This window comes from Peromyscus californicus, unplaced genomic scaffold (assembly GCF_007827085.1).
Source record: "Peromyscus californicus insignis strain IS unplaced genomic scaffold, ASM782708v3 Scaffold_5__1_contigs__length_169319896, whole genome shotgun sequence".
In the NCBI taxonomy this organism is placed as follows: domain Eukaryota; kingdom Metazoa; phylum Chordata; class Mammalia; order Rodentia; family Cricetidae; genus Peromyscus; species Peromyscus californicus.
In genome coordinates, this window is record NW_026294573.1 from 44749771 (window position 1) to 44766501 (window position 16731).

The window sequence follows — 16731 nt, forward strand, 5'->3', positions numbered from 1 at the left end:
GAGGTAAATGACCTGTCCAAGAAGATGGGACCTGATGCTGCTCACCAGTTCCCATACCTAGAATGTGAGGACCGTTCCTACCAAACAAGTGCAAACAGATCACCTACTGTGTGCATGCACGTGTGCCACAAACATCTGTACACACTCAATGTGCAGCGCCTACTGGAAGTGAAAACTGGAAGAGGCGGAAGACATCCAGGTACTTCCTCCCTTTCCTCACTCCAGCCTTCCTAACCTGACGGATCCTAACCACCTCTTTCATCAGACCAAAAAGTATGGCCAACCCAACCCAGGTTGATAGTGTGTGTGCATTTAAAATAAAAAAATAAAATAAAAACCCAGAATAGCCATGGATCATGAACATCACAGATACCTTCTCTGTAATGATTTCATGGACCTTAAATTTATCCAGGTAGATAGAAACCCCTACAGCCTGGTAAAATTAACTAGGGAAAATCTGAGCTGGCCATGGTGGCTAAATCTCAGCACTTGGGAGGCTGAGGTAGGAGTGTTAAAAATTCAAGGCCAACCTGAACTACATACTGAGTTCTAAGGCCAACCTGAGCTACAGCACCAAGCCATCTGGGTCCCATCCCTGCCCTGAACCCCTTGTGGGTTGGCAAGACTGGTGTAAGACGGTGCCCTGCCACAAAACCTGAGGACCTGGGCTTGACCCTGAGAAAGAAATGAGTCCCACAAGTTGTCCTCTGACCTCCATTCCCATGCTACATGTCACACACCCAACTCAAACGTGTGTACACACACACATGCACACAAATAAATGTAATTTGAAAGAGTATTTGGGCAAAGGATAGTGAGTGAACTTAGCACTTTATAGTACCCATCACCTGAGCAGAGCAGCATGAGCTCCCCAGTGTATGCACATATACACCCTATACTGGGTGTGACATATACACCCCACACTATGTGTGACATATACACCCCACACTGTGTGACATATACACCCCACTGTGTGCATATACACACGACATTGTGTGCACATATATAGCCCACACCGCATGCACATATACAGCCCATACTGTGTGCACATACACAGCCTATACTGGGTGTGACATATACACCCCACTGTGGGCATATACACACACACTGTGTGACATATACACCCCACTGTGTGCATATACAGCCCACACTGTGTATGACATATACACCCCACACTGTGTACACATATACAGCCCACACTGTGTGCACACATACACACCCCACACTGTGTGTGACATATACACCCCACTGTGTGCATATACACCCCACTGTGTGCACATATACAGCCCACGCTGTGTGCACATATACACCCTACACTGGGTGTGACATATACACCCCACACTGGGTGTAACATTTACACCCCACACTGTGTGTGTGTGCACATATACACACTGAAAGACTGCTCTCTGGAAAACAGAGCTAAAGTCCATTCCACAGAACTGCTGCTCAGCCACCCCTTCGAGTCCAGAACACAAGTTTCACGATTACTTCCTGTCTTTTTGGTTGTGGTCACTTTTTCTTAAGCGAACACCAACCAGGCTCAGTCCCCTCCCAGTTAACTCTCAACTAAACCCCACATGACTCCGAGTCTTCAAAACACCATTTCATTCTCCAGATAGGTATCCACCTCTTTCATATAACTGCGAAGTGATGACTACCGCTCCCCAACTTAACACATCAGGGGAGGAGGGTCCAGGGAGGCAGGCAGCAGAAAGGTAGGTGGGCAGGAGGACGGGAAGGTAGGCAAGGAGGAAATAAAGACTTGCCAGTTGGCTGTGCACTTGCTTTTGATACTAAAGAAGTTAGAGCCATCCAACCCCGTAATTATTGCCAGGATTAAAAATGTGTTACTCACATAATCATGAAAGGCTTTTGCTTCACTTGAATGTTCACAAGTGTCTCTCCTTTCAGGGGCTGCACAGTAAAGGTCCCAAAATACACTACAGATAGAAAAACAAAGTGAGATCAGGTTACTAATTATTACTTGTGTATTCAATGGCGAGTACAGGAGACACGGTGCAGCAGGTCTCCCAAACCAGCCATCCTTACAGCGCTGGCTGGACGAACCCAGCCCCTAAGACAGGTGGATCCAACCTCTCCTGGCAGGCCAGTTCACAGCCGCTATCCAAGCACCTCCTCTGTACTGGTGCCTCACATCCAGGGCACTGCTTGTGGTTAGTAGACACCAGGGCTTGGAAAGGTCAGCACAACCCGCCCCTGGGTGTCCACACAGGAATCTGGAAGGGGATTCTGCCAGTCTCATCTGTGCCCTTTACACCACCCCACACCAAAATGGCTGCAGCACATTGCAAAAAGGTTCAGTTGTCAAAGTCAGGGCCCAACTATGATTCACCTGCACAGAAATCTGGGTGACTCGGGTAACGAAGGGAACCTTAGGGCTTAATCCCATAGCTTACACACCCACCCACCCAAGAATACCTGTCTGTGAGCCAAAGGGGAAGGGGGGGTGATGACAACCAAGCTTCTTAGCCCCTCTCACTGAGCCTCGTCAGACAGCGCCCGTCCAGTACAGAATTGGGGGCAGGGCACAGCCCTCAGACTCTAATTCTACACGGTCACTCCAACACTCCATATTCCCAAGAACAGAAACACAGGTCGTGTGCTGGCTACAGAGTGCTACGCAGACACAGGGCCTTAGACAGTCTCTATACCAGAACCAAGCCCAGCCAGAACCGGCTTGAAGGGCAGAGTGGACCCTGGCACTGAGGTCTGATCTGACTTGTGGTGTACTCCTGCTAGTCCCATCATCGCAGCAGCGAGCCCCACTGTCACGGACAAGCAACACCCTCCAGGTGTGCCTATAACAAAACCCACCCCATCCAATCTGATCCTCTGCCTCCTCAGGGCCCAGGAAACAGCCCACACTGCTTCAGCGTCAAGCGGCACACAGCGGGGAAATTCTAACAAACCAGACTACAACTACTCACAGCCGCCACAACCTGAGCCCCAGTACAACCGGCCTTCCATTCCTGGAACAAGGAGAGACTCCAGGAGCAACGGGAAAACCAGGTTGTGCCCAGCTGCAGAGGGAGGCTGGGGACCATTCTTCCCTCCTCCACAACTGCCCCCTGGAGCACTACACACAGCCAAGACTTCAAGACGCCAAATCCCCAGCACCTTCAAAATAACTTTCACTCACAAGCCCATGTTTCTACAAGATCCAAGGCCACCAGACCTGCCAATCCCATCTACACACTCACTTCCAAAACCAGCCACAGCCAACCTATCACCCACTCCCGCAGGTGGAATCCTTGCGCCACACCAGCCGCCGCCTCCTCCTCCTCCTCCTCCTCCTCCTCCTCCGACCAGGCAGTTGGGAGGTTGGCAGAAGTCATTAAAAACTCATTTTCTCTGCACAAGTTAGAACAGACACTTCATCCTCTCGCTGTTCAAAGGGACTTGAAACAGTAACCCGGGCTGGCAGTCAGGTAAATGTTAACAGCCGAACACTGCATTTGCCTCAACTATACCAAAATCAGCCTGCCTCCTGTTCCTTTTTCAAAAGAATGTGAAAGACTCCACAATCGGTCCCACAAAACACCCAGGTCACACACTCATGACAACTTGCTTCAGGCTTTGACCCTAAGCTTCCCTCCTGCCTGCAGAAAAGACCACAGGCTGCTTAGGCCTGGAGAGAGGGTCACAGATAAGGAGAGCCAGCCCCCGACAAGCTGCAGGCATCCCGCCAGGCCACCTCTGGCTGGTTAAGGTTCTTGGTAAAATAAGGCTTTGTGGTTGCAGGGATGCTGGGGGGTGGGGAGGCAGAGGAAAGGAAGGTCCAGTCAGTCTGAATCAGTGTCTCTACAGGAAGTGCAGGCCTTCTTGCTTTTTCTCAGGGTCCCTGGAAAAGGCCCAGTAGATGTCTCTTAAGGTTTGGCGTTTACGGAAGAAAACATGAGGGTCAGGCCAGTTGCAGAACAGACCTGGTGTCCCCTCCACCCGCCCTGCCCCCACTCCTCTAATTAAAGCAGCATGCAGGATTGACAAAAACCCTCCTAACTCTTTCCGAGCCCCCTGCCTAGTGCCCCAGAGTGAGACGGAAAAGTAACAGGGTTCTTCTACCCTGGCATAACAAAATTTAGTCAGTTCCCCACAGGCGGAGAAACACCAGCAAAAACTTCAGGCTGCAGCCTCTTCTGCAGGTTCTTCCCCGGCAAATCCGATGAGAGCACCCAGAGGTGCCCCGCTCGGCGGAGAGCAGAGGCTAAGGGGAGAGGGCCTCCTCCAGACCCTGTCTTTGTTCACTGGGACCCGAGCCACGGAACAAAACACACACAAAACTATCACCCAAACTTACCACCACCACGAGTGCAGAAACCCAGGAGGCTCTCCCAGCGTGATGTTTTTCTCCCATCGAATCTAGAAAAGAGGGGGCAGAGGCAGCTTAGAGGAGCAGAAAGGAGGGGGCCGCGGGGCCTTCCCCAGCCAAAAGGCTGTTCAGACCAACTAACAATAAATGCCAAAAGGTGATAAAAATTCAAAATGGTGGCCACAGTGGCTGCTCCTGAAAACAAAGGCTCTAAGAATAGTGGGGAGGAGGGGGGTGTCAAGAAACTGGATGCTGAGGAGTCCCCACTCACCTCTGATAAGAAGGTCTGTGCAGATTTCTGTGCTCCTACGTGCAGTAAATATTCGTAGACGTATAAAGCTAACCTGGAAAGTGAGCAGGGGCAGAGAGAGGGAGAGAGAGAGAGAGGAAAGCGTCAGATCACACTGAAGCTCGCTCTGGACCTTGCCAGTCGACTCTGAGCCCGGTGGTCTATGCCATCCCATTGTGGCCACGACCAGAGCAGAGTACCTATCACCCCCGACAGGATCCGGGTCAGAACAGCTAGTGGGTGGGTACCACAGACAAACTGCCCAAAGCCGCGGGAGCTGGAAAACGGTCCCCAAACTTGAACTTCCAAGTGGCACTGGGACCAAACCCATACAGGTCTCGCAAACTCGAAAGCCACAAGAGCCCTAAGCCGCTCGCCTTTTTCCCAGCCCACTTTAGCTCGCTGCCGTAGCCCAGCTTCGGGGTCCGGGCAGACTCAACCCCAGTCCGGGTACTTGGTGCGCTCTGGAGAGGGCAGCAAAGCGCCGCCCTCAGCATCTCCCCCCACAAACAACTGTCCCCCAAGCCTGGGGCCAGGCCGGCGCCGCCTGCCCAGCCCAGCCCGGCGCCCCGGAGCGCACCGGGCTAGCGGCAAGGCCGCTGGCTGGGAAGGGAGAGCAGAGCGCTCCCGAGCGAACAAAGCCCCCGGCACGCACTCCTCACGCCGCGGGCGGACAAAAGGAGCCTTCGGGGCTGCAGAAAGCCACGCGCCCCCTGCCCGCACTCGGTGGGCAAAGTGGGGGGCCCCCGCGCCCAGCCGGCCGAGCGCACCGGCTCACGGTGGGACCTCGCCCACCCTCGTCGCGGGCCCCCGCGCCAGCTCCGCCGCGCGCTTACCAACTACCCTCGCCCGCCGCTGCCCTGCCGCCCCTTCAGGGTGCCCCAGCCTCCGCCGGCGCCCAACAATGGGCTCTCCACGCCGCCGCCGCCGCCGCCGGCGCGGGGCAGAGACCGGGAGCCCAAGGCAGCGCGACCCCCGCGCCCACCCGCCTCCCGCCGCCCGCGGCGCGGCCCCACTCGCGAGAGGCTTACTTTTCCCGAGCCTGCCCGTCCGAGGGCACCGCCGAGCCTTTGCCTTTGGCAAACATGGCTTGCAGAGAAGAGGGCGCCGAGCCCGCCGCCGCCGCCGCCGCCGCTACCGTCCGGTCTCCCGAGCTGCCCTGCTCCCGGCCCCCTCCCGGCGATCGCCCGCTCGCTCGCGCTCCGCTCGCCGCGCTCCCTCCCTCCCCGGCGCTGGCTCCGCGCTCTTTCCAGCTGTCAAAGCGTCAGCCCCGGCCGCGGCCCCATCGCCTTGGAACTCCTCCCGCGCCGGCTCGGCCTGAGCTGTGCCGCCGCCCGCCCGAAGCCTGCAGCTCGCTCGCTCGCTCGCTCGCTCGTGGCCCGCGCGCCCGCCGACCGGCTCCGCCTGCGCCGCCCTCTGCGCCTTCAGCACCGCTGCCGCTGCCGCCGCCGCCGCCGCTGGTCTACTTGGAGCTCAACCGAACGTGGCTGCCCCGGCAGGAGCGCGGCGGGCGTCCACGCCCCGCGACGGACGGCCGCGGCGGCCAATCGGCGCGCGGGGGCGGGCCTGGAGGCCGGGAGGGACGCCTGTCAGCGCGGCCGCGCCAGTCCCGCTGCGCCTCCTCCGTGAGCCGCTGCCCGCTCGTGCGCCGGCCGGGGGAGCGGAGGGCGAGCCCTGGCGTTGGGGTGGGGCGGCGGCGTGAGGGGCTCCGGCCTGGACTGGAGCACCCTGCTGGCGCCGCGGGGACTGGGCGCTGCGGCAGTAGCCGCGGAGGGAGGCGCGGACCCCGGCTGGCCCGGCCGGCGCGCCCCTCTCCGCGTCGGCCTGGCCCCCCAGCGCCCCCGCCCTCCCCGCGCTGATCTGGTCCTCCGTGGGCCGGGACCCCGGCCGGCCCAGCTCCCCGCCCCACCGTGGGCTGCCTGCGCCCAGCCCGGCTCCCCTAGCCCCGGCCAAGACTGCACGCGGAGCTGGGCGGCCGAAGCTGGCGCCAAAGCGCGCGGCTGCTCCTTTACTAGATCGTTAAAATACTTTGGGAAACCCCAAAGTGGAGCCGCGCGAAAATGGCCCCTGGCGTGCTCCAGGCGAGCCTCGGGAGAGGAAAGGGGTCTTAGACTGGAAGGAGGGAGAGTTGATTTCTCCCGAATTTCTGAGGTGGGCCAGCCCTAGCAAGTTAGCCCCCTCGTTTTCTCCAACGGGAACGGATTCCGTTTGGGTGAAGAACGTCACCTGGACGCCTCGCGACTCAGAATGCGCGCCGCCGAAATCTCAAACTTCAAATAAATGGAGCTAAATTGGGGAGTAGGGGGACTAGAGTCGGACGTGGGGGGAGGGGAAGCTTCCATTGTCAGTGACCCAGGTGTACAATGGGAAATGGGGGGTTGGCTGAGTGACCAAGCTTTTTGCTCCCGACTCCTTTCTGTCCACTCGAGGACCCCAAAAACCTGCAGCGTACCCTCACTGGGGACTCCAGATCAGAAACTGGTGAAATAAGGAACGGCTCCCCTATTTTCATACTGTTTTTAGAGCGCGGTTCTCTTTAAATGTGATAAAACACTATCGGCACTGTCTCTTTAAAAGAGTCAAGCAGAAAAAGCTGTGTAAGCGCTGATTGGCTGCCTGTTTGGATACATCTTTAGGGGAGCCTTGAAACTGTTAGCCTAGGTTGATTTTTTTTTTTTTAACTGCGCTGTTCCAATAAACAAGTAACGCCCCTCCCCCTAACATGCCTCGCACCAAACAATTAAAGGATAGGTCAGTGTCCTGGGGAAAACACGTTTCAAGTAGGAAAACTCAGAACTAGATTTCAACAAAATAAACAATAATTCCCTACCATTAAAGTTTGCTTATTTTGCTCTGCAGAAAAGAGAAAGGGGCCTTTTAAAAGAAATGCCCCGCAGCAAATGGATCTGCACTGGTTCAGGAAGGAGACTCGGGGTGCGTTTTTGGAATTATGTTCTGCTCTTGTTAACAGCCTCCCTAAATTAGAATACTGCCTAACACCGTGGACCCCTCTGGACGTTGCTCTCTACTAGGAACCAGAGCTCAGACGGAAGAAGGGCAGAAAAAGGGAAACACTGAGCCCTAGTTTGGGGATGTCTGTGCCAGCCCCTAGTTTAAAGGTTGTTTTGTCAAGGAGGGGAGAAGCATGGAGGTTGGGAATTGAAATACAATGGTAGGGGAGTAAAGGAAATAATTACAGTTATTTTTTCCCCTAGGCGGTTTAATTTAATAGGGCCAACTTAAGGTACCTTAGAGCCCGCGCTAATTAAATCGGTCTGTTCAGACCCTTCCTTCGGACTTCCTTCCATTTTTGATGGGCTAGGAATGGCCAGGGATGGCTCGTCAACACACTGACTCACAAGATGCCTGACTCACGGGTGTCTACTGAGCCCGCAGATTACGAGGACCAGTTGGGTCTTGACGGGGGAGGGAAGGCGCTGCCCTTCGGGGGGCCCACAGTCGAGGCACTCTCGAGTTGGCTGTGCCTTAGCAGCCCCAGGGCTCTGGTGCCTCACGACTTGCACATCTACTTCCTCGCCTGTCAGCTGGTAAAGGGTTTTTATGGGGGGAGGGTCTTTTTAATCTCTTTTGATAGTCTGGTGTTCCACCAGGCTATGGTTCTTCTTGCCTTTTCTCCCTTGCAAAAGGTCTGGCCCCTCCTTCCAGAACATGTGTGAGAGGAAGAGGGGGTGGTGTTTGTTCGGAGTCCCTGTGGTCTGCCCTTTGTGGAGGCTTGACAGTGTGAGGCTCCGAGTGGGTTGGTAGGTTCTCGGTGGAGCAGAAGGAGCTAGTTTGAGGACCTAGGCAGAGGGATCAGAGGGAGGTGTCTTAGCCGTTGGCTGTGGAGAGAAGTGGGGCTGAGAGCTTCCATAAAACCGACCCTTCCTGCAGCCCCGGCCAGCCCGCTGCAGCTGGCACCCACCCAGAATCTAGTAAGGTCAGAAGCAGGCCCAAACACCCAGAGGTGGCCTTTCTGCCGGCAACTTATCTTTTCCCACTGAGTCCCCCCTACTTCCCTTGGTGCACATTTTTGGGCTGCCACCTCTGTCTGGAATGCCTCCCACCCCAGGCCTTTTCTCCCCCCATTCTTCAAAGACTAACAGTCCCTCCAACAGATATCTCCTCCCAAAAACCCCTGCTCCGGATCCCGTGGCCTTGGGTCTGGTTTGCTCATTTGAACCTGCATAGCCGTCCATCTGTCCTGCCCATTGTGTTAGCCGCTTGTTTACTGTCTGTCTCCCCCACCAGACAGAAAGGTAAGACCTAACTCTGAATCGCCTGTGTGTCTCCTGAACCACGGGTTCCATACCGGTGTGTATTCTGACACACCAGGACACCAGGGGACCCAGAGTAGAAAAAAAAAAAAAACCACCCCAGGCTTGAAGTCGCTTCTGGCTGGGTGAAGAGATAAGAAACTGACGCCACCCACAATAGGGTTAGATCAGTCCACTCCCTCGGCTAAGCCCCACCCACCACCGTTTCTGCCACCTGGAAGCATACTATACTGTGAGATCCCAGAATGACCAAGCCATTTCACACATCCCCCCTAGACTCATCTTCTCCCTCACAACCCCTTTGTTTCGGAGCCTGTTTATTAAGCACCTACTATGCACCAAGTGCTGACCCAGTCACAGCATAAGAACCTAAACATAGACAAAACCACTTATCCTGTGGAGCATACACGGTTGTAAAATCCTCTGCCTAGAGCCTTTTCCTGTAACGCACTACTTCCTCACTCCAGCTGAATGGTCGCGTCCCCTACTGAGGGACTTCCTGTGCTGCCGCTCACCCCCCCACCCTCCTTGAGCTCCCAGGCTGCAGTAAGGTATGTATGCCTCCAGCTGACCAGGACTGAGTGCCGTGGACCAGGCTGCACCCTGCTTGAGTGTGGGTCACTAAGCATACCCCAACACACCCCCGTGGAAACCTGATTCTGCTCCTCGGGGTCAGGGAACTTGTCATTCCATTAGGGACTGCCACATTCAGCAGCGATGTTGAAAGGAACAGGACAGATGGAGAACTAGGCCACTTCTTCCTCTCTCACAGACTGGTGCAGAGTGGAGAGGGCCAGGACTTCAGAAGGTGGCAGTTGAAAGTGAGGGACTTGAAGCCTGTGGGCTTGACCAAGGAGGCTGCACTTGCCAAGGACGCCAGGGTATCTGGTTTCCTCTGGCTGGTTCCCAGCTCTGTTGGGGGTGTGGTGTTCCCCACAGCTGCTGGAGTCTAGGGCTCCCTCGTCCGCTCTGAGCCTGTTGGGACAGAAACTTAGCATCCAGCCCTTCCCCCTCCTGCTCACCCCACCCCCCAGCACAGTCCAGGGACCCTGTGGAGATTCTTCCATCAAAAGCTCCACCGGCCCTGCAGGAAGCTCCTAGTCAACCCTGGTTTAGGCAGGAATTTCCCCTAAGGGCATCAGGGGCTCCCTGGAAAGGGTGTAAATTCCAGCACCCAAAGACCTGGTTTCCAGGTTTTACTTGACTGCTTTGCCGGCAGCCTTTGGGCAAGAGATAGCCCATGCAGAGCAGTGAGGGTATTCCTGTCCATGTCAAAGACCTGAGGACAAAATGAGGAAAAAGAGAATCACATTCCGGGCTATCTGTCAGCATTGTCTGAACCCACAGTTCTGTTGATGGGGAGCGAAGCTGCCCCTTGAGACACCTGTTGGGGACTCAGAAAGGTCAGGATTAGAGAAAGTTTCTGCAAACTGAAAAGAAAGATGATTATTGGGCCTAGAAAGATGGCTCCACTTCTTGCTGTGGCTGCAGAGGATTGGCATTCAGTTCCCAGCACCCATGTAGGGCAGCTCACAACTGCCTATAACTCCAACTCCAGGGATCCAACACCATCTTCTGGCCTCTAAGAGCACCTACACTTATAGACACATGCACATACAGATAGATACATAGATACATAGATAGATAGACAGACAGACAGACAGGTAGATAGATAGATAGCTAGACAGACAGACAGGTAGATAGATAGATAGACCTACACTTATAGACACATGCACATACAGATAGATACATAGATAGATAGATAGATAGATAGATAGACAGACAGGTAGATAGATAGACAGACAGACAGGTAGATAGATAGATAGACAGACAGGCAGACAGACAGACAGACAGACAGACAGACAGACAGATAGATAGATAGATAGATAGATAGATAGATAGATAGATATTTAGTTTTTCAAGACAGGGTTTCTCTGTGTAGCCCTGGCTGTCCTGGAACTCACTTTGTAGACCAGGCTGGTCTCGAACTCACAGAAATCCACCTGCCTCTGCCTCCCAAATGCTGGGATTAAAGGCGGTGCAGCCACTACCACCCACCAAGAAAACAAAAACAAAAACAAAAAAAGATGAAAAAAAAACTTAAAAAAAAATGGTCACTAGCCACACAGTGGGGTACCCACCTATAATTTCAACACTCTTGGAAGAAAAGGCATGAAGGTTCCAGAGTTCAAAGCCAAGCTTGGCTATATAGTGAGTTTCAGGCCCACTGGGCTACATAAAACCCTGGTTTTTTTTTTAAAAAAAAGATTCCAAGCCAGGCAGTGGTGGCGAATGCCTTGAATCCCAGCAGAGGCAGGATGTCCGAAAACAGGTTTTACTAAAGAAGAAAAAAGTGGATTAAAGTTTAAAGTCGAATGTGCTTTGGAATGTCTCCAGTAAGCACTCATCCTAAATCAGTGTTTTACTAAATGCACAGGATGGGTCTAGTTTGAGCCAGAAAGCACCTACTATGTGCTCGGAGTACAGGAGAGTATCAGAAAGTCATCTGGGCCCTGTCTAGATGCCTCGAAGCTGCCACTGACTTCGGGGCCCCTCATTTCACTGGGCTGTCTGTGGGCTCTCTGGCCTCTGAGAAGCTGTGCCCTCCTCTGGCTAGTGCGCCCTTCATGCCCTGAACCACAAGCCAAGTGTGATCATTCCCTGAAGTACCTTTGTGCTGTCCCCTGTTGGGGACACCTTCCCCCCTCCCCCGCCCCCTGGATAATCGTTGCAGTGCCTCAACTTCCTCCAGGTCAGCAGCTCCATTCCCTCACTAAGGAGCCTAGAGAAAGACTCCTGGTCAGATCAGGTCTCCATAGCAACCACCACCACCTGCTAGAGTGGATGTTGTTTGTTTGTTTGTTTGTTTGTTTGTTTGATTGATTGATTTCTCTACTTCCCTCATGAGGGTGTGAGCACTCCAGGGAGCTTTATCTTAAAGTTGTATGATTCGTTTAGCAAGGGTATTCTGAACACCAAGTGTTGGCAGGGCACGGAGCAGTGCCCAGGGTACAATGGTGAGCGCAAGATGATGTCTCAAATTCCTGTCTGTGTAGAGCTAAGCGCCCAGCAGAGAAGACAAGGTTAATTCAGCAGGCACGCAGGTACTTGAGTCATTACAAACTGTGCCAAGTGCTAGGAACAATCAGGAGAGTGTAGACAACCCCACAAGAGTGAATAACAGCAGGCTGATTGGGTGGAGGAGAGCTGGTGGGGAAGGAGGGCTTCTCGGAGGAGGTGACCTTAACTCTGTTCTAAAGGAAGGAAGTAGAGAAAGAAACTATAGGGGCAGGGCAGGAGTGAGATGTTTCAGGGTAGAGAGCGGAGTCTGCAGCCCGGAAGAGCTCTGCCAGGGAGAATTGCTGATAGCTGGCCCTTATGGCGGCGGCAGAAAGTTCAGAGATTCTGGAGGTCCTTCTTGCTGTGGTGTCAGGGGTTGTCCAGGACAGAAGACAAGAGCCGGCTGGGAAGGGACCTGCCAGGTAACCGTGCAGGGAGCAGGCAACTGAGCAGAGGCTGAAGTCAGACCCACCAGGACGGCTGTTCCCCAAAGCAAGTCCACACAAAGGGGACAGCAAGTGAAGAATGTGGAGGACATGGAGACATACGCATCCTTCTGTCCTGTCAGTGGGACAGGGCACAAACAGAGCATGATGGAGAGCCACCTTGAGAGCCGTCGATGCTGTTTCTGAGTACTAAAAGCAGGGTCCAAATGTTGTCCATCGGCGTCCACAGCAGCACTGTCATGAGGACCAGAGGAGGAAAACAGCCCGATTGTCCACTGACACATGTATAAGTAAAAGGTGATAAGCCTGTCATGGGGTAGTATTCAGCTTTGAAAAGGAAGGAGGTTTTTGGGTTTTTTTTGTTTTGTTTTGTTTTGTTTTTTTGTTTTTTTTTTTTGTTTTTTCGAGACAGGGTTTCTCTGTGTAGCTTTGGAGCCTGTCCTGGAACTCACTCTGTAGCCCAGGCTAGCCTTGAACTCACAGAGATCCGCCTGCCTCTGCCTCCTGAGTGCTGGGATTAAAAGCGTGCGCCGCCACCACCACCCAGCTAAGGAAGGAAATTTTGAGGGGGCATAGCAGCACACCCCTATAATCAAATGGCTGAGCCAGGAAGATTGTGAGCTACATAAGGGAACCCGGTCTCCAAAAGCAAAAGGGCAAAAAAGATTTTAAATTTTTCCAAAACAGCTGGGTATAGTGGCTCATGCCTATAACCCCAACACTTGGGAGGTGGGGAGGAAGCAGGAGTTCAAGGTCATCCCTGGCTACTTATCAAGTTAGAGTCCAGTGTAGGATACAAGAGACCCCGTCACAAAAAAAAAAGGCAATTCTTATTCTTACTCATGCTTCAACACGGGTGACTTAAAGGAAGGCATGTTAACTAACATAGAATGTAAAGAAGAATCCAATCGCTATATGAGTCCACGCACGTTAGGAGTCACACTCAGGGTGACGCAGGAAGAGGGATTTTGTAGTTGTTCAGTAGTTGTTCAAGTTCCCAACTTGAAAGATGAGAAGAATCTGGGGATGGACATGGTGGCGGGTGCTCAACAGTGTGAATGGACTCAGTGCCATCCAGCTGTGTACTGAAAATAATGAAGTTCCTTCCATGGTATGTGTAATTTACCACATTGTTTTCTTCGATGTGGGAAAATTAAAGCCTGAGCTGAGGCTAAAGGGCACGAGAATTGTTTGCTAGGGCACATTATGAGGCATCAAAGGGGCTCCCTAAGATGCAAGATCCAGATTTTGCTTGAACTAGCCAGGGAGTGGGTGGGATGGGGCTAGGAAAGCTGCCTCCCAGGAGCCCAGGTCCAAGTTGGAGAAGGGTGGGATAGTGTGGGACAGAAAGGACTCCATGAATTAGTGCATGTGCCTGCTGGCATTTAGGGCCTTGGATGTCATGCTAAGAAGTTTGGTTTTGTCCTGCTGAAACCCTGATGATTTAGCCAGGAAAGGATCCTCTGTGCTGGGAAGGAGCCAGGAACCAGGGTAAAGGGAAGGAGTTTGCATCTCGGTGCACCCATAGGCTGGAAGAGGCCCTGGGGCTAGGGCAAGAGATGCTGATGGGTGAGCATTTCCTGAGCCTGCCAGCTGGGGAAGGAACATGGAGGACTCCCTGGCTTCCAGTGTGGGTGCCCATAGTACCGTTCAGGGTTCAGGGAATCCAGGAAGAAAACAGTCTAAGGGGCAATCTACATAAAGGTCAGTGATGGGTGGGCTGAGTTCGGAAAGCCCATTAGAGGTCCGGGGGAGACAGAAATGGCCAAAAGAGGCAGAAGATGGGTCTGGAGCCCCAGGAAGAGGGCTGGAGGGCCACCAATGTCTGGAGTATAGATCAAGGCCTGGGGTAGAGCTAAAGGATCCCAGCACATGGTATAGCTAAGGACTCTTGTCCCTACTCTGTAGCCCAGGTTGGCCTGGAATTCACGGCATAGCCCAGGCTAGGCAATGCTACTGCCTCGACCTCTGAATGCTGGAATTACAGACACGAACCACCACACTTTGCTTTTATATATGCAGTCATGGTACCTCCCTGTGTTTGAGCTCAGGGTGCCAAAACTCCAGAACTTGCTCCTCACCCTAATGCCAAGCTCCACCTCTCCTGGGTTCCCCCTTTTCCCTCTATCTGTTCTTCGTGTTACCTCAAAAGATTCTTTTTCTTCAGCCTCTTCTTAAAATGCTATTAGTCACGCCCTTGATGATGCAGTGTTATGCAACAGTCCCCACATTTTAGTGGCTTATCATAAAAGCCATTTATTTCTCACTCACTGGTCTGCCCTCAGCTGTGCAGCACGGTTTCAGGGTGCGACTTCTGTGTACCCCACAAGTGCCCCCACTCAAGGGGTGCCTGGCATTCACCTTTCCTAATAACAGCACTAGAGGCTGAGCCCATCCATGTGCTCCTCACTCTGCACCAACATCACATGCCAAGTCTGAAACCAATGAGTCAGAAGGGGGTAGATTTGTAGACTACAAAACAATATGGTGTCTCATGGCTCTGATCCCAGCATCCAGGAAGTTGAAGCATGAGGATCCCAAATCCAAGGCCATCAAGGTGACAGAGAATCCAGGCCAGGCTAAGCTATGTATTAAGACCATATATACATACACATACACATACACATACATATACATAGACTTGTAGCATAGTCCATCAAAGCTGGCTCCTCCCTGTCCTTGCTCTCTGTCTCTTTAGACAAGTTCACACATGGGCAATGCCCCTGAACCTCCACAGGATCTACCCTAGCTCCATCTCACTGGTGCTAATCGTTCTCCTCAGCGCCAGCACCACATGTTTCAACACAAGGTCTTCCCACTGATGTCACTCAGGAGCCCCCACATTCGGGTAGCCAGAACTGGACTATATTTCTCTCCCCATCCAATCCCTGTAGCTCACCTCCATCTCAATACTAAGCGCCAACCTCTCGCATACACCAGGCCAGCAAGGTGGAGACAGCCTCTTCCCGACCCTAGCCAGTGCCAAGCTGGTCAACTGGACCTAGTCCAGTCCACCACCCTCCACCACTTGCTCTTTGTGCAGCAGTCCCGCCCGGAGTCTGCACAGGCTCCACTGACTTGCTTCCGTGCAGAATGCGGTCACATCTCTGCAGCTGCTTCTCTGCCTCTTCCCTTGCCAGCAGAGACACATGCTGCAAGCACAAGTCTGAAGCCCCTGTCCGGCTCCTGCTTGTCAGTGTTTCCCTATCTCTTACAGGATGGAGCCCACGCTCCTCAGCATGAAAACCTCACCGGCCGGCGTCTGCCTCTTTGCGCCCGTTTCTTGCCACAGGTTGTTCTGGGTACTGGGGACAGATGTGTAAATAAGAGAGCCCTGGTCCCTCTGTGAGGAAGCAGACAGCTCCAGCCGAGTCTGTGATCTAAGGTGACAGGGCAGTGATGGAGCACACGGGCCCCTGTGGACAGTGTAGGAATGCTAAGCTGGACTGAGAGTCAGGCAGGATGACCTTGCCTGGACTGTGCTGGGCGCTGACGAGCCCTCCCAGGGAGAAGCTGGATCCTAGCCGCTCCGCTCCGAAAAGCACCAACAGGTCTGACGAGAAAGAGCAGCCAGTGAGGGACTGAGGAGGGCTGTTCAGAGAGGTTGACAGAAAGAAACCAGAAAAACAGCACTCCGGGGAGAAAGTGGCCCAAACAGCTTTGGAAGGAGCTCTGTGAAGGGTGAGATCAGCCTGCTGAAAGCAGTTTTGGGGAAGCAATGGCAGCAGAAATTGGATCCAGACAGGTGAGGAGGAGGAGGAGGGAGAGAAAGGCAGTAAGAAGGAGAAGTTTGCCTGTCAGGAGGACAAAGGACATCCCGTCATCCCAGGAGCCCGGGGCTGCTGTTTTAGGCTGAAGACTGAAAAGCTAGAGCTGTGTAAGCGGTGGTTGGCAGGTGCCCATTTGAAGGCTACTGGTGCTAGAGGCAGAGGACAATGTCACATCGAGTCTCTGAGAAGTGGAGAAGGAGAGGGCTTGAGGCCAGTGCTTGCCTACCTAGCATGCACAAAACTCTGGACTCTATCCCCATCACTGCCTCTAATACCAGCAGCACAGGGGAGGGAGAGGCCGGAACATGAGAAGTTCAAGGTCCTACCTCAACTACCTAATGAATTTGGGGCCAGAGTGACTGGTTGTAATGACTCTATCTCAAATAGCAAACACCAAGGGCCAGCGAGATGCCTCCGCAGGTAGAGATGCCCATCAAACCTGGTGACCTGAGTTCTGTCTCCGGGATCCACATGGTGGGAAGACAAACAGTCTCCACTAGCTGTCCTCTGACCTCCACACTTGAGCAATGGAGTGCAGAAACCACGCACACATACACACTCA

General features: G+C 53.5%; 1 protein-coding gene across 4 annotated transcripts in view; it reads right to left on the reverse strand.

The window, feature by feature from the left end:
* The window catches only part of Ssbp3 (single stranded DNA binding protein 3), a 151087-nt gene extending 145069 nt beyond the window's left edge, over positions 1-6018 (reverse strand). For 2 of the 4 annotated variants that reach the window (XM_052715108.1, XM_052715107.1), the window contains exons 1-4: positions 5651-6011; positions 4602-4674; positions 4319-4380; positions 1856-1940 (exon numbers count right to left, since the gene is read on the reverse strand). In XM_052715108.1, the coding sequence (XP_052571068.1) occupies positions 1856-1940; positions 4319-4380; positions 4602-4674; positions 5651-5706 (276 nt within the window). In that variant the 5' untranslated portion in view covers positions 5707-6011. Of the gene's footprint in view, positions 1-1855; positions 1941-4318; positions 4381-4601; positions 4675-5650 lie in introns of all 4 variants that reach the window. The other 2 variants (XM_052715105.1, XM_052715106.1) reach the window with 2 other exon arrangements.
* Positions 6019-16731: the final 10713 nt, after the last annotated feature.